We start from the raw sequence: 20,840 nt of genomic DNA, 5'->3' as shown, positions 1-20,840 counted from the left end.
GCATTATCAGCGAGATTAACATCCAAATAACAATTTTTCAATGGTGGCAAGTCAAGCATATCATAGACTTTTTTAGGCATAACAGAAATACTTGCACCAAGATCACATAAGGCATTACAATCAAAATCTTTGACTCTCATTTTAATGATGGGCTCCCAACCATCCTCTAGCTTTCTAGGAATAGAAGTTTCAAGTTTTAGTTTCTCTTCTCTAGCTTTTATGAGAGCATTTGTAATATGTTTTGTGAAAGCCAAGTTTATAGCGCTAGCATTGGGACTCTTAGCAAGTTTTTGCAAGAACTTTATAACTTCAGAGATGTGGCAATCATCAAAATCTAAATCATTACAATCTAAGGCAATGGGATTATCATCCCCAAGGTTGGAAAAAATTTCAGCAGTTTTATCACAAGCAGTTTCAGCAGTTTTAGCAGTTTCGGGTAATTTTGCGCGCTTTGCACTAGGAGTAGAAGCATTGCTAACACCAATTATTTTACCATTGATAGTAGGAGGTGCAGCAACATATGAATCATTAGCATTGCTAGTGGTGGTAATAGTCCAAACTTTAGCTACATTTTCCTTTTTAGCTAGTTTTTCATTTTCTTCTCTATCCCACCTAGCACGCAGTTCAGCCATTAATCTTATATTCTCATTAATTCTAACTTGGATGGCATTTGCTGTAGTAACAATTTTATTTTCAATATCATCAGGTTTAGCAGCCATTTTATTAATTAAAGAAGATTGTGACGCGAGACATGTATGAGATTCGGTCTTCAAGCATTTGCAAGTTTAGTTTGCAACCCGTAAATCTCCATATTCAGATTTTCAAGTTGATTTCCTATTTTCTTCAACAAGGTAGATTGCTCATTCATAGTTTTAGTAAACAATTTATTTTGCTCATACTCGTGATTGCATAAAGCTCTTGGTGGACCTTTCAATTTCTAACATCTTTTCCTCATTAGGTGAAACATATCTACCATAAGAATTACCATTAGCAGGATGTGGTCTAGAATTTTGAGCAACCAATGAAGCTAACGGAACATTATTAGGATCAACATTAGTCCTACCATTAACAAGCATAGACATAATAGCATCAATCTTATCACTCAAGGAAGAGGATTCTTCAACGGAATTTACCTTCTTACCTTGTGGAGCTCTTTCCGTGTGCCATTCAGAGTAATTAACCATCATATTATCAAGAAGCTTTGTTGCTTCACCAAGAGTGATGGACATAAAGGTACCTCCAGCAGCTGAATCCAATAAGTTCCGCGAAGAAAAATTTAGTCCTGCATAGAAGGTTTGGATGATCATCCAAGTAGTCGAGTCCATGGGTTGGGCAATTTTTAACTAGAGATTTCATTCTTTCCCAAGCTTGAGCAACATGTTCATTATCCAATTGTTTAAAATTCATTATGCTACTCCTCAAAGATATAATTTTAGCAGGGGGATAATATCTACCAATAAAAGCATCCTTGCATTTAGTCCATGAATCAATACTATTCTTAGGCGAGAGATAGCAACCAATCTTTAGCTCTTCCTCTTAATGAGAAAGGAAACAATTTTAATTTTATAATATCACCATCTACATCTTTATATTTTTGCATTTCACATAGTTCAACAAAATTATTGAGATGGGCAGCAAGCATCATCGGAACTAACACCGAGAAAATTGCTCTCTCATGACAAGATTTAGTAAAGCAGGTTTAATTTCAAAGAATTCCGCTGTAGTAGCAGGTGGAGCAATAGGTGCGCATAAGAAATCATTATTATTTGTGCTAGTGAAGTCACACAACTTAGTATTTTCAGGGTTGGCCATTTTAGCAGTAGTAAATAAAGCAAGCTAGATAAAGTAAATGCAAGTAAACTAATTTTTTTGTGTTTTTAATATAGCAAACAAGACAGTAAATAAAGTAAAGCTAGCAACTAATTTTTTTGTGTTTTGATATAAGTGCAGCAAACAAAGTAGTAAATAAAATTAAGCAAGACAAAAACAAAGTAAAGAGATTGAGAAGTGGAGACTCCCCTTGCAGCGTGTCTTGATCTCCCCGGCAACGGCGCCAGAAAAAGAGCTTGATGGCGTGTATTTCACACGTTCGTTGGGCAACCCCAAGAGGAAGGTATGATGCGCACAGCAGCAAGTTTTCCCTCAGAAAGAAACCAAGGTTTATCGAACCAGTAGGAGTCAAGAAGCACGTTGAAGGTTGATGGCGGCGGGATGTAGTGCGGCGCAACACCAGAGATTCCGGCGCCAACGTGGAACCCGCACAACACAACCAAAGTACTTTGCCCCAACGAAACAGATGAGGTTGTCAATCTCACCGGCTTGCTGTAACAAAGGATTAACCGTATTGTGTGGAAGATGATTGTTTGCGAGAGAAAATAGTAAAACAAGTATTGCAGCAGATTTGTATTTCAGTATTAAAGAATGGACCGGGGTCCACAGTTCACTAGAGGTGTCTCTCCCATAAGATAAAAGCATGTTGGGTGAACAAATTACAGTCGGGCAATTGACAAATAGAGAGGGCATAACAATGCACATACATGACATGATAAGTATAGTGAGATTTAATTGGGCATTACGACAAAGTACATAGACCGCCATCCAACCGCATCTATGCCTAAAAAGTCCACCTTCAGAGTTATCATCCGAACCCCTCCGAGTATTAAGTTGCTTAACAACAGACAATTGCATTAAGTATGGTGCGTAATGTAATCAACAACTACATCCTCGGACATAGCGCCAATGTTTTATCCCTAGTGGCAACGAGCACAACACAACCTTAGGGGTTTCGTCACTCCCCCGGTGTCAATGCGGGCATGAACCCACTATCGAGCATAAGTACTCCCTCTTGGAGTTAAAAGTAAAAACTTGGCCGAGCCTCTACTAGAAACAGAGAGCATGCAAGATCATAAACAACACATATGTAATAACTTGATAATTAACATGACATGGTATTCTCTATCCATCGGATCCCGACAAACACAACATATAGAATTACGGATAGATGATCTTGATCATGTTAGGCAGCTCACAAGATCCAACAATGAAGCACAATGAGGAGAAGACAACCATCTAGCTACCGCTATGGACCCATAGTCCAGGGGTGAACTACTCACTCATCACTCCGGAGGCGACCATGGCGGTGTAGAGTCCTCCGGGTGATGAATCCCCTCTCCGGCGAGGGTGCCGGAGGAGATCTCCGAATCCCCCGAGATGGGATCGGCGGCGGCGGCGTCTCGGTAAGGTTTTCCGTATCGTGGTTTTTCGCATCGGGGTTTCGTGACGGAGGCTTTAAGTAGGCGGAAGGGCGAGTCGGGGGCCGGACGAGGGGGCCACACCATAGGGCGGCGCGGGCCCCCCGGGCCGCGCCGCCACGTGGTGTCGCCACCTCGTGGCCCCACTTCGTGTGTTCTTCGGTCTTCGGAAGCTCCGTGGAAAAATAGGCCCCCGGGTTTTCGTTTCGTCCAATTCCGAGAATATTTTGTTACTAGGATTTCGAAACCAAAAACAGCAGAAAACGAGAACTGGCACTTCGGCATCTTGTTAATAGGTTAGTTCCAGAAAATGCACGAATATGACATAAAGTGTGCATAAAACATGTAGGTATCATCAATAATATGGCATATAACATAAGAAATTATCGATACGTCAGAGACGTATCATAGCGAAGCTAAAATCTGTGAGGATTTTGTTAGCAATAGCTGCATTTTTCGATTATGAGATTTGGCAGATGGATGTCAAAACGGCGTTCCTTAATGGTGACATTGAGGAAGAGTTGTATATGGTACAACCCAAAGTTTTTGTCGATCCTAATAATGCTGACAAGGTATGCAAACTTCATCGTTCTATTTATGGACTGAAGCAAGCATCCAGAAGTTGGAACCGACGTTTTGATAAGGTGATCAAAGACTTCGGGTTTATACAGTGCCATGGAGAGGCCTGTATTTACAAGAAAGTGAGTGGGAGCTCTGTAGCATTCTTGATATTATATGTAGATGACATATTATTGATTGGGAATGATATAGAACTATTAAGCAGTGTAAAAGGTTATTTGAATAAGTGTTTTTCAGTGAAGGACCTTGGTGAAGCAGCATACATTTTAGGCATCAAGATTTATAGAGATAGATCAAGACGCCTATTAGGGCTTTCACAGAGTACATACCTGGACAAGATTCTAAAGAAGTTTAAAATGGATGAACGTAAGAAAGGATTCTTACCTATGTTGCCAGGTAAGGTCTTGAGTAAGACTCAAGGTCCGGCTACGGCAGAAGAAAGAGAGAGGATGAATCAGATCCCCTATGCCTCGGCAGTAGGCTCTATCATGTATGCCATGCTGTGTGCTAGACCGGATATAGCACATGCAGTTAGTTCGACTAGCAGATATCAAAGTGATCCATGAATGGAACACTGGACATCGGTCAAGAATATCCTAAAGTACTTGAAAAGAACTAAGGATATGTTTCTTTGTTATGGCGGTGACCAAGAGCTCGTTCTAACCAGTTACACCGATGCAAGTTGGAACACTGATCCTGATGAATCTAAGTCTCAGTCTGGGTACGTGTTTATATTGAATGGTGTTGCAGTAAGCTGGTGCAGCTCGAAGCAGTGCACGGTGGCGAAGTCTTCAACGGAATCGGAATACATAGCGGCTTCAGAGGCTTCATCGGAAGTGGTATGGATGAAGAGGTTCATTGTTGAGCTTGGTGTGGTTCCTAGTGCATTGGACCCACTAGTCATCTATTGTGATAACATGGGTGCCATCGCCAATGCACAAGAACCAAGGTCACACAAGAAGCTGAAGCATATCAAGCTGCGTTTTCATTCGATTCGCGAGTACATCGAAGATGGAGAAGTAAAGATTTGCAAAGTACACACAGATCTGAATGTAGCAGATCCGTTGACTAAAGCTCTCCCTAGGGCAAAGCATGACCAACACCAAAATGCCATGGGTGTTAGGTACCTTACAATGTAATCTAGATTATTGACTCTAGTGCAAGTGGGAGACTGTTGGAGATATGCCCAAGAGGCAATAATAAAATGGTTATTATATATCTTTGTGTTTATGATAAATGTTTATATACCATGCTATAATTGTATTAACCTAAACATTGATACATGTGTGTTATGTAAACAACAAGGAGTCCCTAGTAAGCCTGTTGTATAACTAGCTTGTTGATTAATAGATGATCATAGTTTCATGATTATGAACATTGGATGTTATTAATAACAAGGTTATGTCATTATGTGAATGATGTAATGGACACACCCAATTAAGAGTAGCATAAGATCACGTCATTAAGTTTTTTTGCAATAAGCTTTCAATACATAGTTACCTAGTCCTTCGACCATGAGATCATGTAAATCACTTATACTGAAAGGGTACTTCGATTACATCAAACGCCACTGCGTAAATGGGTGGTTATAAAGGTGGGATTAAGTATTCGGAAAGTACGAGTTGAGGCATATGGATCAACAGTGGGATTTGTCCATCCCGATGACGGATAGATATACTCTGGGCCCTCTCGGTGGAATGTCGTCTAATTAGCTTGCAAGCATATGAAAGGTTCATAAAAGGCCACATACCATGCTACGAGTAAAGAGTACTTGTCATGAGACGAGGTTGAACGAGGTATAGAGATACTGATGATCAAACCTCGGACAAGTAAAATATCGCGTGACAACGGGAATCAGTATCATATGTAAATGGTTCATTAGATCACTAAGTCATCGTTGAATATGTGGGAGCCATTATGGATCTCCAGATCCCACTATTGGTTATTGGTCGGAGAGAAGTCTCAACCATGTCTGCATAGTTCGCGAACCGTAGGGTGACACACTTAAGGTTTGATGTCGTTTGAGTAGATATGGAATATGGAATGGAGTTCAAAGTTTTGTTCGGAGTCTCGGATGGGATCCAGGACATCACGAGGAGTTCCGGAATGGTCCGGAGCATAAGATTCATATATAGGAAGTCATTTTATAAGTTTGAAAATGATCCGGTGCATTTATGGAAGGTTCTAGAAGGTTCTAGAAAAGTCCGGAAGAAATCTCTATGGAAGGTGGAGTCCCGGAGGGACTCCACTAGCATGGCCGGCCAACCCTAAGGGGGAGGAGTCCCAGGTGGACTCCACCTAAGGTGGCCGGCCACCCCCCCTCAAGGAAAGGTGGGAGTCCCACCCTGAGTAGGACTCCCCCCTTGAGTAGGTTTCCCACCATATGGGAAGTTTTGGGTTGGGGTCTTATTCGAAGACTTGTAGTCCAACACTTGGGGCTTCCACCTATATAATGAGGAGCAAGGGGAGGGGGACGGCCACACCAAGACCTAGTTGGCCACACCAAACCCTAGCCTCTCCCCAAACCCTAGCGCCCCTCCTCCACATACAACTCCCGCAGCGCATAGGCGAAGCTCTGTCGGAGTTCTCCACCACCACCGTCACCACGCCGTCGTGCTGCCGGGATTCCGAGGAGGATCTACTACTTCCGCTGCCCGCTGGAACGGGGAGGAGGACGTCGTCTTCATCAACACCGTACGTGTGACCGAGTACGGAGGTGCTGCCCGATTGTGGCACCGTCAAGATCTTCTACACGCTTTTGAAAGCGGCAAGTGATCATCTTCTGCAACAATGAGATCTAATCTCGTAGGCTTTGGAAATCTTCAAGGGTTAGTCTCGTCACCCCCTCGTTGCTACCGTCTTCTAGATTAGATCTTGGCTTGTGTTTTCGTTCTTGCGGTAGGAATTTTTTTGTTTTCTATGCTACGAATCCCATCAATGATCGTCATCAAGGTTGAGTTGGGCAAGTTCAAGTTGAGCATCTCGAGAGGATCATATGCTTGAAGCTTGCCGTCCATTTGATGATAATGGACATGTGAAGATGTACATCAATGGAGCTTTCCCATCACAGTGTATGTGGGAGCATTTGTGAGTCTTCACGAAGTAACGATGATCAAGTAAGGCATTCCGGCTTGAGTGGATCTTGAAGAGCTATCATCAAGATCAAGCTGGATGCACAAGGCAAAGGTATGGCCTTGCTAGGTTTTCCTTTTACCAGTCTCAAGGTGGTTGTTGGGAGACCGGAATATATGATAGATAGCCGTACTATCAAGAGGGGTTTTCGGTTGGGTAACTTGATCGCATCGTCTTAGGGAGCTCAATCCTTTGCATATCCCTATTACTTCTTAGTGTTTCTCTGTGAGAGGTTCTTGAGCTTGTTGCTAGCTTTACAACAAGCCCAAGTTTCGAGTTTGGACGTCTTCATCGTTTCTTGACGATGGGAGACTTCCTCTCTAAAAACATCTAAAAATATCCTGTGAGACGTCTTCATTGTTTTTGTTGGGATTCTATTCGTCGTTATCTTTCCAACAAAATTGGTTTCATGTCAATCGGGGTCCGGACACAAAAGTTATCACAGTTTTTGTATAACATATTTTACCTGCTGGCCCGGTTTCTCACCCGGCCTGACCGACCGTCCCACCGGCCGGCCCGGTTCAAAACGGCCCGTGGACTGGTGCCAACCGGGTCATGTACTGTAAGATACAGAAGTGTCCCGGTCACGGGCCCGGTTTGGACCGCCCCCTCGTTCGGTCTGTCCGGGCGGTGGACCGGCCTCCCCGGCGCAGGTTCTGCGCGACAAAGACCCGTCCCGGTCCGGTTTGGACCGGCTGGTCCGGTCTGTGGCCCGGTCTGACCGGGTACTGCACCGGCGGCCCGGCCCTAGGCCCGGTTGACCGGCCTCCTCGGCGGCTGACTCAACCCAACTTTTCCCCAACGGTTATATTTGCTCTTGGGCTATAAATAGCCCTTCTTCCACCTTGGGTTGGATAAGTTCTTCCACTCTCTCTCCTCCATTGTTGACTTTGAAGAACTTGCCCTCTCTCTTGATTCCCCCCATGATTCTTGCTCATTCTTGAGGGATCTAAGAGAGGAGATCTAGATCTACAACTCCCACCAATCCATCTCTCCTCTAAGTGAGGGGAATCCTTTGGATCTAGATCTTGGAGTCATTTGTTGATTTCCTCTCTGTTCTTCCTCTCCAATCTCATCCTAGCATTTGTTTTTTTTGCGGGGGCATCCTAGCATTTGTTGCTTTGGTGGGATTTGAGTGTGAAGGATTTGAACACATCTAGTGTTCTTGCTTTGCATCATTGCATAGTGTTGAGCTCTCCACCACGATTAGTTCGAGTGAGAGACTGTGAGCTTGTTACTCTTGGAGGGAGACCTCCTAGTTGGCTTGGCGGTTGGTGCTCCGGTGATCTCTTCAAGGAAGATTGTGAAGAGCCCCGGGCTTCTCCTTCGTGGAGCTTGTGAAGTGGTTGTGGAGCTTGCCATCTCCGGAGTGGAGGAAAAGCTAACCATAAGGAAAGGGTCATTATCCTTCGTGGGTGTGGCTCGGAAAATAGGGTGAGCCTTCGTGGCGTTGGGGAATCCTTCGTGGGACCTCCACTCCTCCAAACGTGACGTACCTTCTGTAGGGATTCGTAGCATAGAAAACAAAAAATTTCCTACCGCGAGAACGCAATCCAAGCCAAGATGCAATCTAGAAGACGGTAACAACGAGGGGATGAACGAGACTAACCCTTGAAGATTTCCAAAGCCTACGAGATTAGATCTCGTTGTTGCAGAAGATGATCACTTGCCACTTTCAAAAGCGCGTAGAAGATCTTGACGGTGCCACAATCGGGAAGCATCTCCATACTCGGTCACACGTTCGGTGTTGATGAAGACGACGTCCTTCTCCCCGTTCCAGTGGGCAGCGGAAGTAGTAGATCCTCCTTGGAATCCCGGCAGCACGACGGCGTGGTGGCGGTGTCGATGGAGATCTCCGGCGGAGCTTCGCTAAGCGTATGCGGGAGAGGTGGTGGAGGAGGGGCGGCTAGGGTTTGGGAGAGGGGGGCGCCGGCCACTTGAGGGGTGCGGCCAGCTATGGCTTTGGTGTGGCCGGCCCCCTCCCCTTGCTCCTCATTATATAGGTAGAACCCCCAAGTGTTGGACTACAAGTCTTCGAATAAGACCCAAACCCAAAACCTTCCATGTGTAGGGAAACCTACCCAAGGTGGGATTCCCACCCTTCCATGAGGGGGGGTGGCCGGCCACCTTTGGTGGAGTCCACCTGGGACTCCACCCCCTAGGGTTGGCCGGCCATGCTAGGTGGAGTCCCTCCGGGACTCCGCCTTCCATAGTGATTTCTTCCGGACTTTTCTAGAACCTTCTAGAACCTTCCATAATTGCACAAGGTCATTTTCAAACTTATAAAATGACTTCCTATATATGAATCTTATTCTACGGACCATTCCGGAAATCCTCGTGATGTCCTGGATCCCATCCGAGACTCCGAACAAAACTTCGAACTCCATTCCATATTCAATATCTACTAATACGACATCAAACCTTAAGTGTGTCACCCTACGGTTCGCGAACTATGTAGACATGGTTGAGAACTCTCTTCGACCAATAACCAATAGCGGGATCTGGAGATCCATAATGGCTCCCACATATTCAACGATGACTTAGTGATCCAATGAACCATTCACATACGATACCGATTCCCTTTGTCACGCGATATTTTACTTGTCCGAGGTTTGATCATCGGTATCTCTATACCTTGTTCAACCTCGTCTCTTGACAAGTACTCTTTACTCGTACCGTGGTATGTGGTCTCTTATGAACCATTCATATGCTTGCAAGCTAATTAGACGACATTCCATCGAGAGGGCCCAGAGTATATCTATCCGTCATCGGGATGGACAAATCCCACTGTTGATCCATATGCCTCAACTCATACTTTCCGGATACTTAATCCCACCTTTATAACCACCCATTTACGCAGATGACGTTTGATGTAATCAAAGTACCTTTCCGGTATAAGTGATTTACATGATCTCATGGTCGAAAGGACTAGGTAACTATGTATCGAAAGCTTATAGCAAATAACTTAATGACGTGATCTTATGCTACGCTTAATTGGGTGTGTCCATTATATCATTCACACAATGACATAACCTTGTTATTAATAACATCCAATGTTCATGATCATGAAACTATGATCATCTATTAATCAACAAGCTAGTTATACAAGAGGCTTACTAGGGACTCATTGTTGTTTACATAACACACATGTATCAATGTTTCGGTTAATACAATTATAGCATGGTATATAAACATTTATAAGAAACATAAAGATATATAATAACCACTTTATTATTGCCTCTTGGGCATATCTCCAACACCTTCTTGCAAAGGAAGGGAACACGGGAATACATCCTCGTCTCCGCGTGCCTCGGTTATTTCTATACCCGAGCTTACTTTCCTTGTGATAGCCATCGTGCTTGAAGTACATATATCTTGCTATCACTTGTGCTTCATATATCTTGTGCCTATCTTGCTTAGCTCTAGTTGTTATTGTTGCACTTAGTTGAGCTTAGCATATTTAGGAGTTGTGCTTGTAAACTAAACGGTAGTTTAATTCCGCATTCTTACAAGCCAAATCCGCAAGAGTTTTTAAACGCCTATTCACCCCCCTCTAGGAGACATCTCGTCCTTTCACTTTTTATGGATCATGACATCGAAAAGGCTCGAAATCTGAAGTTAATTCTTTCAGCATTTGAGCATCTATCGGGTCTAAAAATTAAATTCCATAAAAGTGAGTTGTTTTGTTTTGGTGAGGCCCGAGACCATATTGTAGATTATGCTAACCTATTCGGCTGCGGTCAAGGCCAATTTCCAATTAGGTACTTGGGTATCCCGATTCATTGTCGGAGACTCACCAATGCTGAATGGAAAATGGTCGAGGAAAGACTACAGATTAGATTAAGCAGTTGGAGAGGTAAATTACTATCCTTGGGAGGAAGATTATTTCTCATAAATGCGGTACTCGGTAATATGATATTGTATATGATATCTTTCTTCCAACTTCCTAGAGGAGTCTTAAAAATATTAGATTATTTCCGATCAAGATTCTTTTGGCAAGGGGATAGTGAGATGCGTAAATATCGACTGGCGAAGTGGAGTGTTCTTTGTCGACCTAGGGATCATGGAGGACTTGTCATACAAGACCTCCAGATCAAGAATAGGGGACTTCTCGGTAAATGGTTATCCAAGCTACTTACGGAAGAGGGTATATGGCAAACACTCCTTAAGAGAAAATATATCGGCTCAAAAGCTATATCTCAGGTTCTTTGGAAACCGGGAGATCTCATTTTTGGGCTGGTCTTATGGATACAAAGAAGTATTTATTTCCATATGGTTCTTTGTCTATTAAGGATGGATCGAAAATTCGTTTCTAGGAGGATAAATGGTTAGGTAATACCACGCTCCGAGAACAATATCCGGCATTGTATAATATTGTACGTCACAAAAGTGAGACTATAGCTAAGGTGATGGAATTTTTCCCACCAAATGTGGCATTTAGAAGAAGTCTCATCGGTCCCAGACAAACCTCTTGGCAAGAATTCTTACAGAGTTTTGAGTTAGTTCAATTGACGCAGAGAACGGATGTGTTCCGCTGGAATCTTACCGGGAATGGTTCATTCTCAGTAGCCATGTACAATGCTCTTATCCAGCCTCATATTCCGGTCGATAATAATTTAAAATTTTGGAAGATGAGGATACCGGTTAAAACAAAGGTCTTTGCATGGTATCTTCGTCGTGGGGTCATTCTTACTAAAGATAATCTTGCCAAACGCAACTGGCATGGAAGTAAAAAGTGTGTTTTCTATCACCATGATGAGACTATTAAACAGTTATTATTTCATTGTAAGTTTGCTATGTCTATATGGTCAGCCGTCCAAATAGGATCTACCTCATACCCACCCCGTAGTGTTGTCAATATATTTGACAACTGGCTCAATGGTGTAGATGTTAGGTTTAAACGTCTTATTAGGATGAGAGCGATTGCAATAATTTGGTCGATGTGGCTATGTAGAAATGACAAGATTTTCAATAATATTTCTTCCTCCTTTTTACAGGTCATATACCGGTGCACAACTACGACAGCGGGTGGAGCACCGAGATCTCTTTATGGAGGTATCTTTACGGTTGGAGGATACGGAGAGGGATATTTTCTCCCAACATGGGTGGCAGCGTGACTTTTGACTGGGTGCACCTACCTAGTCTTTTATTCTCCATAAACTTTATTTTATTTCAAACATCAGTGTGGTTGTGTAACGGATATTTGTGCGGTTGTGTGCATCTCAGCTATGCAGAGGCCGGATCTATTACATAAGTAGTAAAGTGCCCATTTTCGGAAAAAACTACAACAACGTTGATCCGATCAATTCAAAATTCAAAAACTTCCGCATCGCTTCCTTCGTCTCCACGTCCGATCGATCCCACATCACCCAATCAATCCGCCTTGCCCAATCGCCTTGCCCACGGGACTCAGGGGCAGTTTCGGAACTCAGGAAATTACCAAAAGTGAACGGAGGGAGTACTAAAAAAATTCGAAATTCTAATAAAAAAAAGGAGTAAAGCATTACCTACAAAGAGAATATAGCCTACACATATATTTTTTTCACTAATTTTTTGAATTGTAAAAAAAAAACAAGTTTGTTTTATACTCCCTCTGGTATAAAATATAAGATGTTTTAGCAGTCTAAAATAAGCTACCAAAACTTCTTATTTTTTGGTACGGAGGTAGTAAGTGGCAATCAAACTTTCTAAAGTAGCTATTTAGGATTTTCTAACAAATGAATTTTTAATCTGAAAGGGTTTTAGAAGTTCATAATGATATCATAGCAAAAAAGGGCATGTCTTACTACTAATTGTTTAACCAAAAAAATTATCCATTTTATTACAAATAAATATTCTTCTCAGAAAAAAATTATGAATATTCACCTATATAAATGGATGTGTTTCTCCTCGGAAAAAGAAAGAAAGAATAGTTTTCCTTCATTGTCGGAAAACTTAACTCGAAAACATGATATTTATCGTCAAAACTATATAAATAGTTATGTTGTATTTCTTCACCATGATTAATGTGTTCTATCTTAAAGAAATAACCTGACATAAGTAACTCCACAGATGTTATGAAATCATCTCACGCTCTTTAGGCATGAGTCTTCTAATTTAAAATACGAGACCAAAAGGTTAAACCCAACAATCCCACATAACCTAGAGAATTAGCATGCATATATCAAAAAACATTAGCAATTGATTACCTAAAGTACAATCATGCACTCTATCACACCTTTCTAATGGTTGTTTTCGACTATTTATAGCACTCTTTCCTACATACCAAAGAAGTGGGCTTAATCAAAGAGGTTTATATATCTTATTATACATACTACTGCTGCTACATAATCATCCCTTTTATATATATGAATGCATGTCATTACTTAGAAATACTTCACAAATCCCTTACAACAATGGATGCATCCACATATGCGCGGTGTGCCACTCATGCTATCCTTGTCTCTATGTCCTCTCATTTGCCGGTCATGATAATTCTTAGTTCCTCTATCGGTCGCGTGAATCCGCCATGGGCCATGCACACGAACTCTCATCCTCACTTATCCCCAAACCGCATGTAAATCCTAAAATCTGTCATACGAGTCGGTTAAAACTTACTTAGTTTTAGCTAGTGTAGGTTGGATTTCTACTGGTATTCAAGAATCGCACTCCCCACATCTATTGCCTCGTGTGACCCTTTTATGTTTGCCTCGTGCACGTGGTTTTGACTCCGGAAAAGAGAATCCCTTGCTTGAATCAAATGTGATTCACATATATAATGCCTTCGTGTGGTTATGTGTCAACACGGTTTGACACCTTCGTCCAGAACCTTATTGTCACCTTCCATGGAGATCACTGCGACGTAGGGCAGATGTTTGACGTTTTGCGGCGGAGCTGTGTTTAGCTGGCATACAAGAAGCGTGTGACATTCGAAATGTACAAGATGGCGGTGGAGTGAGAGGCATCTTGCGCTAAGATGAAGAAGAAGCAAGAAAGAACAACAAGATTTACAGAGACTTCCATGTCCGGTTACTTTTTTTAACACGGAGGTAAAAACTTTGCCGCATTCATTAATTAAGAAGGGAATGCACGGTTTTTAAGAGAAAACCGAACGGAAACCTATAACAATATGATCAAGAGAGTGCACTTCGTTTTATGAGTTAAATTTAAGGAAACGGTTAGGTCTGGCCACATTTAGAGGAGTAAACTTTACTCCTCTAAGTTTACTCCACGGTTTTGCTTCTCTAAATTATATCTATGAGATCGGCTAGAAATACCATTAGACTTCCTTGAAGCGTAGTTGACAGTAGTAGACCATAGGAGGGTGGCTCCGCATCATGTTTCATCTTCGAGCACCAACCGACCTATTTCACCAACCGATGCGCAAAAGCAGAATAAAATGAAAAATGCAAGGTGCATATATAGCACCAACCGATCTATTTCATCTTCGAGCTGACCAAATGCAGGAATGCAGGATAAGCATAGTAGTGAAGTGACACTTCAGCTAAAATGAGCAAGTATATAAAAAATCGATCTGCATGTTCTCCACGAAGAATATGTATGAACTTTACTTGATTCCAGGCCAAATAATGACAGTTTACTTATGCTTGTGACGTAAGAGCAACGCAGTAACAGTCAGTAATTATCATCATTACCATTATTGTCAGCGAGATACCGGTTGTCGCCGAAGTGCACATGGTCATTCAGACCGTATTTCAACGAGTCCCACGTCGAGAACCTGTCACCTCCGCCGTCGGTCGTCATCGCCGGGGACGGCAGCGGGGTTGCCTGCAACATGCCGTCCGCCGAGAATGGGGTCGACGTCGACGCCACCGGCGGCAGCTCGGATGGGAAGGCAGCATGATGCGTGTGAGGCTGGCTGTTGGACTCAAAACTGAGCATCAATGAAGGCCACCCAGGCGCCATAGGCTGCTGGTACTGCCGTTGCTGCTCCATCCGGTGCCTATCTCCGTTACTGGCGCCGGTGGAGTCAAACCTGAGGAAGAGCGAATCAGCGGTGGGCGCCGGCAGCTCAGCCACGACATCGGGCGTTGGGACGGGCGCGGCGTTGCACGTATGCTCGTACGTGTAGGTGACCCTGAACAGTGGTGGGTCGTCGTTGTTCTCTTGTTGTACCAGCTTCGAGGCAAGGCATTGCTTGTCTTCACGGTAAGAGCATCTGTAGTACAGCCTGCATTACCGTTTAATTACATGTTACTATGTTAGCATCAGTAGCTTTGTATAATTTGTTAGTGACGTAGACATCGAGAAACTTAAAATGGATGCCGAGGTACACGCAGCCATTTATTCTGAAACATTTGAATTCTATTTTAGATTTTAAAAAATTCTGAAACAATTCTAGAGATAGCAATTGATGCATACTATAAACTTATAAAATATCAATACAAACTACTTCGTATTTTAAGCTATACAAAAATTAATTTAATTGACAAATTTTTATAGTGAACAGTGCAACATAATGGAGCTCGAAAGTCGGTTTAAAAGATACTTTTAGAGTATCTTGAAACCGCACATAAAAAAATATTATGAATGAATCACCTTAACATAACATATGAGAGACAACTTTCTATTTTCTAGAACAACAGGTCAAACCCAAAGAACAATTCTATTCAAAGAAATGTTCTTGAGGGATCATTTTCCACTAGATTGGCGATATGTAATACAATATAATAAGTTATTAATGATTCTAGAGTTCCGGGATTACTTCACTATATCTATTTTCGCCTAAGCATGGAGACATGGTTTACTTAAAGGTTCAACCATATCGGCCGACTGTTTTGGAGTCTTAAAGTTACTGAAACTGATTTCTAAATACTATGGCCCTTCTCATATACTGAAATTTACTGAAATTTGGAGAAGAGCGGTTAGTTTCTTGTATCAAATGACTTCTTTTTGAAAAGGAAAAATGAATGTTCTTGTATCAAATGACTTTCCCAAGTTAGCTTTCCGACTTGATGAACTAATCATCACAAGAAAGAGACGTTTCAACACTATAAAACTTGTCACATTATGTCCTTTTTGTGTTTCCTGGAATATAAATAGTTTGCTTTTTTTTCCTTCTCTTGACGTCGCTAATCAATAGAGTGTCACCTGGTAAATTACCTGGGGAAGGCAGAGTCCTTGATGTTTTTCTGGCCGTACTTTCTCCACAAGTGACCGTCAAAATGAGGTGTGAAGGTATGTTTGACCCATGAAGGTCTGTCTTTCCTGCAGCGATATATGGACCGGGCTAAATATATATAGGTCAAACAGAGAAACGAGTCAGGCTTCAGGACTCAGGATGAATGGTAGATTTGCAAATGCTCAAAAAATTGTGAAGGCCGTTTGGTATTCTCCTCCATGCAGTGTACTTCCAATGGAAGTCAAACTTGTTTATGTTTGATCGTATTTATATAAAAAGCACCAACATTTATGCCAGCAAACTATCATCGATCATTAGATTCAGGATAAATTATATTTTCATCATACAGGTATCTAGCTAGTATAATAAATATTATTATATTTCTGTGCAAACTCCATGAAACTCTCCAAGAAGCTGATGGAAGTACACTCTTTTGTAAAAGGAGAGGGAGTATATATAAATGTGCCGATAGAAATAATATAAATAACTGCAGAATTGAAATGGAACGATATAATACATGTAGGATGTATAGTAAAGTATATCCATGGTCATTTAATTAAAATATAACATCTATTCCCACGCAAACTAAAACTAAATATTTACGGTCTGTATGGAAAAAAGGTAAATAAGTTTTTTGTGTAAATTCAACAAGAAAACACCTTAACTAAAAAAACAACTTAAGGTTTGTTTTACCCACACTAGCTAATTAATGAGTAAAAAACCCCATAAGTATGTTGGATGATAGCCATTTAACTAAAAACCCGTAGTATGGTTTTCCTGTCAATCTTTTCCTTTCATTCTTTTTTCCTGTGTTCCATTTAATTGTTGTCATTTCAAAAGAACATTGTATTACCGTTGAGCAATTAATGGTAAAGGGAAGTAAAAACTGATAAGGGGGTCCACTTGTCATTAAGTGTACACGATGACCCGGCTCGATATTGTTTTGAGCTCGACATGTGAGGGATTTTCCAGTGCTTGAATAGCTGAGGAGGCTCATTGCCTCTTTCACGGTCTTGGCAAGGTCAAGTTGGGCCATCATGCTTAGCCAATGAGAGGTGGGCTCTAGATCAAACTTTTAGTCAAACAACTTTTCTTCGATAAAGGAGAATAGCCCCAGCTTCTGCATCCAAAGGATGCACATAGCTCTTTGCTTTATTAAATTATTCACAATGCCTTACAAGGGGAATACAAAGATTGACTTGAAGCCTCCTTCCTAGCGACAACTCGCTATACCTACGATGAAGTGCGTGACCATGAACAAGGCCATACTCCCTGACGATACACCAACGCACATCATCCAAAAAGCAAAACCCTGAGGGTGTACCATTGCACACGTCACAGAGTTCGCAACCGCCATCTATCTCGAACCCATCTCCAAGCGAGATCAACGCATTGACCGTGCCAAGCCTGCCGTCGATGTCACCATAACACCAGTCAGCTCCACCATCCTGCACGCGTCCAGCAGTCCTCGCCCATCTTCGATACCCCGCAGCTCCACGCCGCTGAGAATCCTCGACGACAACGTGGTAGAACGTGGTAGATGAACACCACTCCACCAAAAACCACCTCCATCCAGCCGCTGCTCCAAAAACGATGCCCCAATAGGTAGCACGATGCAGGGAGCACCGTCATCGTCCGATCCTAGCTGGATCTAGGGTTTCCCCCGGAGCAGCACGAGTGTGTACCCGCGGGCTGGGACGACGATGCCTTCAAGAAGGATGCGACGCTTAACGCCACCATCGCTCGCCAATCGTGACACGGTTTTCACCGACAGCCGCGAGTCCCCAACTCGGTGAGAGCAAACGGAGAGGCCAACAAAGATGATGCCTTCGCAAGGGAACGATGCCAATATCCGTCGCCATCATCCGCCAAGAATGAAGTCAAGGCACGATGTTCACCGGTGGCCCCTTCGCCACTAGCTCGTTGTCGACTAGATCTTCATCGCCGAGGTAGATGGATCTCGTGATCCGCCACCCCAGCAACCAGCCGACCTCCTCCGGCAAAGAAGAAGGCCACATATCCACCGCATGCACGGACCAAAATACCGACGCGGGGGGGGAGAGGTGAGCCAAGTCAATAGAGTATACATTTTTTGTGGATCTAACCAGAAGCATCTGCAACAAGAGGGGAAAAATCTATGTAAAAACCGACGGTGTGACGCTTGCAAAAACTGCATGCATCGCCATCAGGCCAAATATAAGTTGTCGCCTTTTGTTCAGATCTCCTAGAAAGAATGTTTTAGTATAGATCTCTTCAGTTACTGTTGAAAGTTAGAACCAATTAACGACATACAATTTTGCGTTCACAATTGTTTGAAAGAGTGGCTAGGCTAGTTGAGTGACCATACATTGTGCCGTCATGTTGTGTGGCGGGCGGCCACGCGCACATGAACTACGTCAAGGTACCTCGAGCGGAATGCTTGATAAGTAACTCAAACCAACAAAGAAAATTTTGTGGGATAATCGTTATGGAACTAGACAAATTTAAAAGGTATTACTAGGAAAGAAATAAGAACGTGGTAATCAAAGATGACGATCTTGTTATCAAGACCGCGGGCTAAATTAATGGGATATTAAGTGGGATTGGTGCGTCAATAAATTATTTTCTACTTTAAAAGTCCACATTGAACCTGAAAATAAATGGATAGATTTCTCATACCACGCATCACCACCTTTCCAAAAAAAACAAGTACAAAACCAGTATATAGATATTCTTTTTTTGAAAGAAGTAGTATCTATATAGATTGTAATTATCTAGGAAAAATAGAGAAAATATTACACACTACGACACTCTATATTCGTTCAAGAGGTATCACTGGTACCACAACTAAATAGCTAGGGGCTCCATATAGTATACTGTATACACTGCACATCTTTCACATATGCTTGATGTTTAGGGAATGATTGATCTGCTCGACACTTTTCAGTTTTTGCTTATCCTTTAGGAAAGGAAAGCAGATTCTTGAGTCATAAAATAGTATTCAAGGTAGTGCTGCAAGACTGCAATATCACAAAGTAGCTAGACCACGTGTAGTCCTCCTTTTCTTTCTTATAAGCATGCCAAAAATGTGCATGAAGGACAGTTTACGACTAGTATAATCTTCTCATGAAAATGATCCCCCCCACACTATGACCCCAGATCTATATATATGCACTGGAAAATAAAAGGGAGCTACTTCAAAAAAAATTACTTCAGGTTCCGAAGTCTCCAAAGAAAATGCTCTTCATTGAAAGAAGGAGAATATGACCTTTTTTTTAGAACTATGGTCTAAGGAGAATGTCCAGAAATGGTTAGGATATATGTAGCATCACGGGCACCAGGTTACTGGTAAGGCAACAAGTTTTTCACAATAATCAGGTTCTTTTCGCATAGTGTGGGGTTGCCATCCAAGCTCTGAGCAAAATTCTGCACTACATTGCAGCTTTGACCCCATCCCATGAAATATAGCACGACCCACATGAAGAAGTAATAAGAAAAGAAAATTCTAGTGGCTGTTGTATGATTCAGTTTAATTGTCCTTTTCTCATTATATTTCGCTCTACTCCAGGCTGCGAAGAGTGACCCCAACCATCAGTGTTTTCAGCATTGTTTTAGCAGTAGACTATTAATCCTAGTTGTAACTATACAGTATAGTACATCAACATATCTTAAGTGTTCCAATTCCTGCCAGTTTCTGACCATGTTAACATTTCCTAACTCTTCCTTAATTTTTTCAAATCTTTCCATTATTGGCATAAATCCAAGGTAGGTAGAACAGCATCAATACCTCTATACGTTTTGATAGATACAATGCACAAACGAGAAAGACAAGTAATGCAAATCAACACGACAGCTTCAGTGTCTAGTTTCAGAATGATGAGCTCATCGAAGAGGTCAGGAGAAGTATCTATGGAAAATCAAACGATTGAAGTAAAGCAAGCAACAAGGGGGGAACAAGTAGTATAAACGAGCAGCAGCAAGGCAAGGTGAGTTTACATACCTTCTCTTCCGGCTGTCGCGTGGCGAGGACTCCGGCGGGGAGAGGCCAAAGACGCCTCCCGCAGAGCTGTAGGACGCGGAGGCAGATCCCATGGCTTCCTCGAAGTCAAACGACTCTCCCTTCGGCCGCGGCGACGCCATTGGGTCTTCCCGGCTCTGTTTATCTAATCTCGTCCTGATTTGTACTGGGATGATGAGATAATAAAAAGCTAGCTAGGTCGCGCGAAGAAGCTAGCAGCAGGTATGTGGGAAATGGAGAAGGAGATGGGGAGGTAGCTAGCCACCTATGTCTCTTTCAAGCTGCTACTCGCAGGAAGAGGACTTCAAATTTTGAGGAGGTAGCTGGCGAGCACAATGGCGTGCAGTATGTACAAACTCGATTAATAGTACTATTTTATGTTTTCCTTCCGTTTCTAAGTCAAGAGGCTTTGCAGGGTCTTTTCATATATGTCTAATGTTTCCCTCGTCAAAGAAAATAAGTCTAACGTTTCGACACAAAATAGATTCGAGCGGACGAATCTGCCGCCAATTATGGCCTACCTTGTCATGGGAATCCCCATTTTCTTCTCGAACATAAGTTTGCCAGTATGGACACAGATATGTAGACATTTAGTTTCCATGTGATTGATATATAGATATATATAATTCCTTGTTTTTCTGAAAATATTTCTCCAGTACTATGATTGTACTTTGTAACTCGCTTTCTTGGCATTAGAAAGCCGCGACCATCGATCTTACGTACTCGCGCCCAGGGTGTGATGCGTGTGTGTTTGTTTACG

General features: G+C 42.4%; 1 protein-coding gene across 1 annotated transcript; it reads right to left on the bottom strand.

Moving 5' to 3' along the window:
• Positions 1-14,576: 14,576 nt before the first annotated feature.
• LOC124662972 (probable WRKY transcription factor 62) lies at positions 14,577-20,202 on the bottom strand. The gene is made up of 3 exons (XM_047200740.1): positions 20,063-20,202; positions 16,065-16,169; positions 14,577-15,132 (listed from the first exon to the last, which is right to left on the bottom strand). The coding sequence occupies exons 1-3, from the start codon at positions 20,200-20,202 to the stop codon at positions 14,577-14,579; spliced, it is 801 nt and encodes a 266-aa protein (XP_047056696.1).
• Between the last annotated feature and the right edge of the window lie 638 nt (positions 20,203-20,840).

This window comes from Lolium rigidum, chromosome 6 (assembly GCF_022539505.1).
Source record: "Lolium rigidum isolate FL_2022 chromosome 6, APGP_CSIRO_Lrig_0.1, whole genome shotgun sequence".
Lineage (NCBI taxonomy): Eukaryota > Viridiplantae > Streptophyta > Magnoliopsida > Poales > Poaceae > Lolium > Lolium rigidum.
The sequence above is the reverse complement of the archived record's forward strand: the minus strand, read 5'-3'. Positions and strand labels throughout refer to the sequence as shown.